This window comes from Cyprinodon variegatus, unplaced genomic scaffold (assembly GCF_000732505.1).
Source record: "Cyprinodon variegatus isolate N-32 unplaced genomic scaffold, C_variegatus-1.0 Scaffold373, whole genome shotgun sequence".
Taxonomy (NCBI): Eukaryota; Metazoa; Chordata; class Actinopteri; order Cyprinodontiformes; family Cyprinodontidae; genus Cyprinodon; species Cyprinodon variegatus.
The window spans coordinates 346,685-348,760 of record NW_015150826.1 but is presented as its reverse complement, the minus strand read 5'-3'; the positions used below and the strand labels follow the sequence as shown (position 1 = coordinate 348,760).

Below are 2,076 nucleotides of genomic sequence, written 5' to 3'. Positions count from 1 at the left end.
CTTAGTATGAGGGACTGCATTTGAGTCAATGAGTCGATGAGATCAACTGGTTTTCCTTAGACAGAAAATATATATTTGACTGGATGATCTGGTTGAACTGTAAAGTGCCTTGAGATGACATGTAGTGAATTGGCGCTTTAGAAATAAATGAAATTAAATTTACTTTCAGGGAACGATCGGCCTCAAAGTCTCTAAAGGTCCCATCCTGAAAGCTTTATCTAACCTTCCCCGGCCTAACAGTACCTGAAGATTAGAAGATTTGGAAGCTAAAGAGAAGCTTTAACCAAATATTATATTTCTCTGAATGTTTAATCCTCCAGATAACTTCCACATTCACTGTTAACCACAGAGAACATTTTAAACATGTAATCAAAAATGGGATTTGTATCATTTAGGGAACTATGGATCTTTCAGGGGTTTGCAGCTTTAAGAAACTGATGCTTTTATTTTGAAGGGGCGTTTCGCTTCATTAGAAATCTGGTCATTAAAGAAACACCTTTTGATAAAAAAAAAAAAAAAAAACATTCTCACATTAACTTTTAATGTAACTTTCATACGATTCTGACGTCACGTACGGTCCTCTCCCATGCGCGCTCTCGACGCTGTACCGGATCCCTGGGAGCGCGCTCTGACCGACCCTAGAGGAGGAGGAGGAGGAGAGGAGCAGAGGGAGCCAGGGAGCTGAAGTTGATCGTGTTCCGGTGGGATGTGAGCTTTCAAACTGCCTCTTTTCTTTATTTCATTCTTTGTTTTTTTGCGCAGCGCTGGATGTGACGCAGTGTGGGAGCGCAGCGGACTGCGGCTCCTCTGGATGCGGGAAATGAACCTGCGCTCCTGTCAGACTCACGGCTTGTAGAGGAATTAGCGCCACATGGAGACTTTTGCCGCTGTTTCTGACAGTCCGGCTGCGGAATGAAAACTAAAACCTTTCATTTTGATCTGAACTCCGGGATTCTTTCTGATTCTTTCACCGATTCTAACCTGAATCTCCCAAATCAACGCAAACATGTACGCAGGGAGGAAGCGCAGGAAACCGGCGCAAAGGGGGTGAGTTGTAAAAGTGCGCTAATGAGGCGCCTATCAGTAGATGTGGAAATGTTAGATGCAGCTTATTATAAATCCTCCCTGTTCAGCAGCGGCAGGCAGTTTGTAAACATGGGATTATTACCCTGCAGGATTTAGGTCTGAAGTGCTCCCCCTGTGGGCGGCAGCTGGGAGCTGCAGTCTGCAGAGGGGTAATTATCTCCTCATTAATTATCCGATTATCCAGGAGCGGATCAAGAGATATTAAAGCCAAGGGCCGCGGGGGGGCCACACACCACTGGAAATATGCTCAGTGTCACTCTGACGTCCTGATCTGTGTCCTTATTTTAGATTTTAGAGGTTTTTATGTTTAAAGCAGCAAGTATTTCTAATTTGATGTATTATTACTAAGGCGCGGATATCTGTTAACAAGTTTTTATACATTTATAGATGGTTTTCGTCTGTGTTCTTCTGGGTTTATCCTTATTTTTGGGGCATATTAATAAATGTTCTTGCTTTCTGTTCTGTTGTTTCTGTCTTTAAGTCTTTTTTTCACCACCTCACATCTCCTGTTATTTAGTCATTTTTCTCACATTAGGATGTTATCTGATATTTCTTACCTTTTTTCCCCTGTCTTTGGATTTTTGTTCTAGTCTTTTTGTCTATTTGTCAATCTTTTTTATTTTAAGTTACTTGTAAATAATATTTTTTTGGCATATTTTCAATCAATCAATCAATTTTTATTGGTAACTACAATTTACATTACAATCGAGATTTCAGTTTCAGTACAAACAGTTCATCACAATACATCACATACACATGGGGGGGGGGGCTGAGAGGGGGAGAGGATTTCCTGAGGTCATGCGTGCCGCAGAACGCTTCCTTTGGCTCGTTCTTATGGCTGCCCAGGTTCCCACCGGTTACCTGGCTGCCCAGGGTCCCAGGCGGTTACCTGGCTGCCCAAGGTCCCAGGCGGTTACCTGGCTGCCCGGGGTCCCAGGCGGTTACCTGGCTGCCCGGGGTCCCAGGCGGTTACCTGGCTGCCCGGGGTCC

The 2,076-nt window shown here is 43.9% G+C and overlaps 1 protein-coding gene across 1 annotated transcript in view; it reads left to right on the top strand.

The window, feature by feature from the left end:
* Window positions 1-673: 673 nt before the first annotated feature.
* LOC107092269 (aryl hydrocarbon receptor-like) overlaps window positions 674-2,076 on the top strand; it is a 35,641-nt gene continuing 34,238 nt past the window's right edge. Inside the window, exon 1 of the mRNA XM_015386637.1 lies at window positions 674-1,047. Within this exon, the coding sequence (XP_015242123.1) occupies window positions 1,007-1,047 (41 nt within the window). The 5' untranslated portion in view covers window positions 674-1,006. The remainder of the gene's footprint in view (window positions 1,048-2,076) is intronic.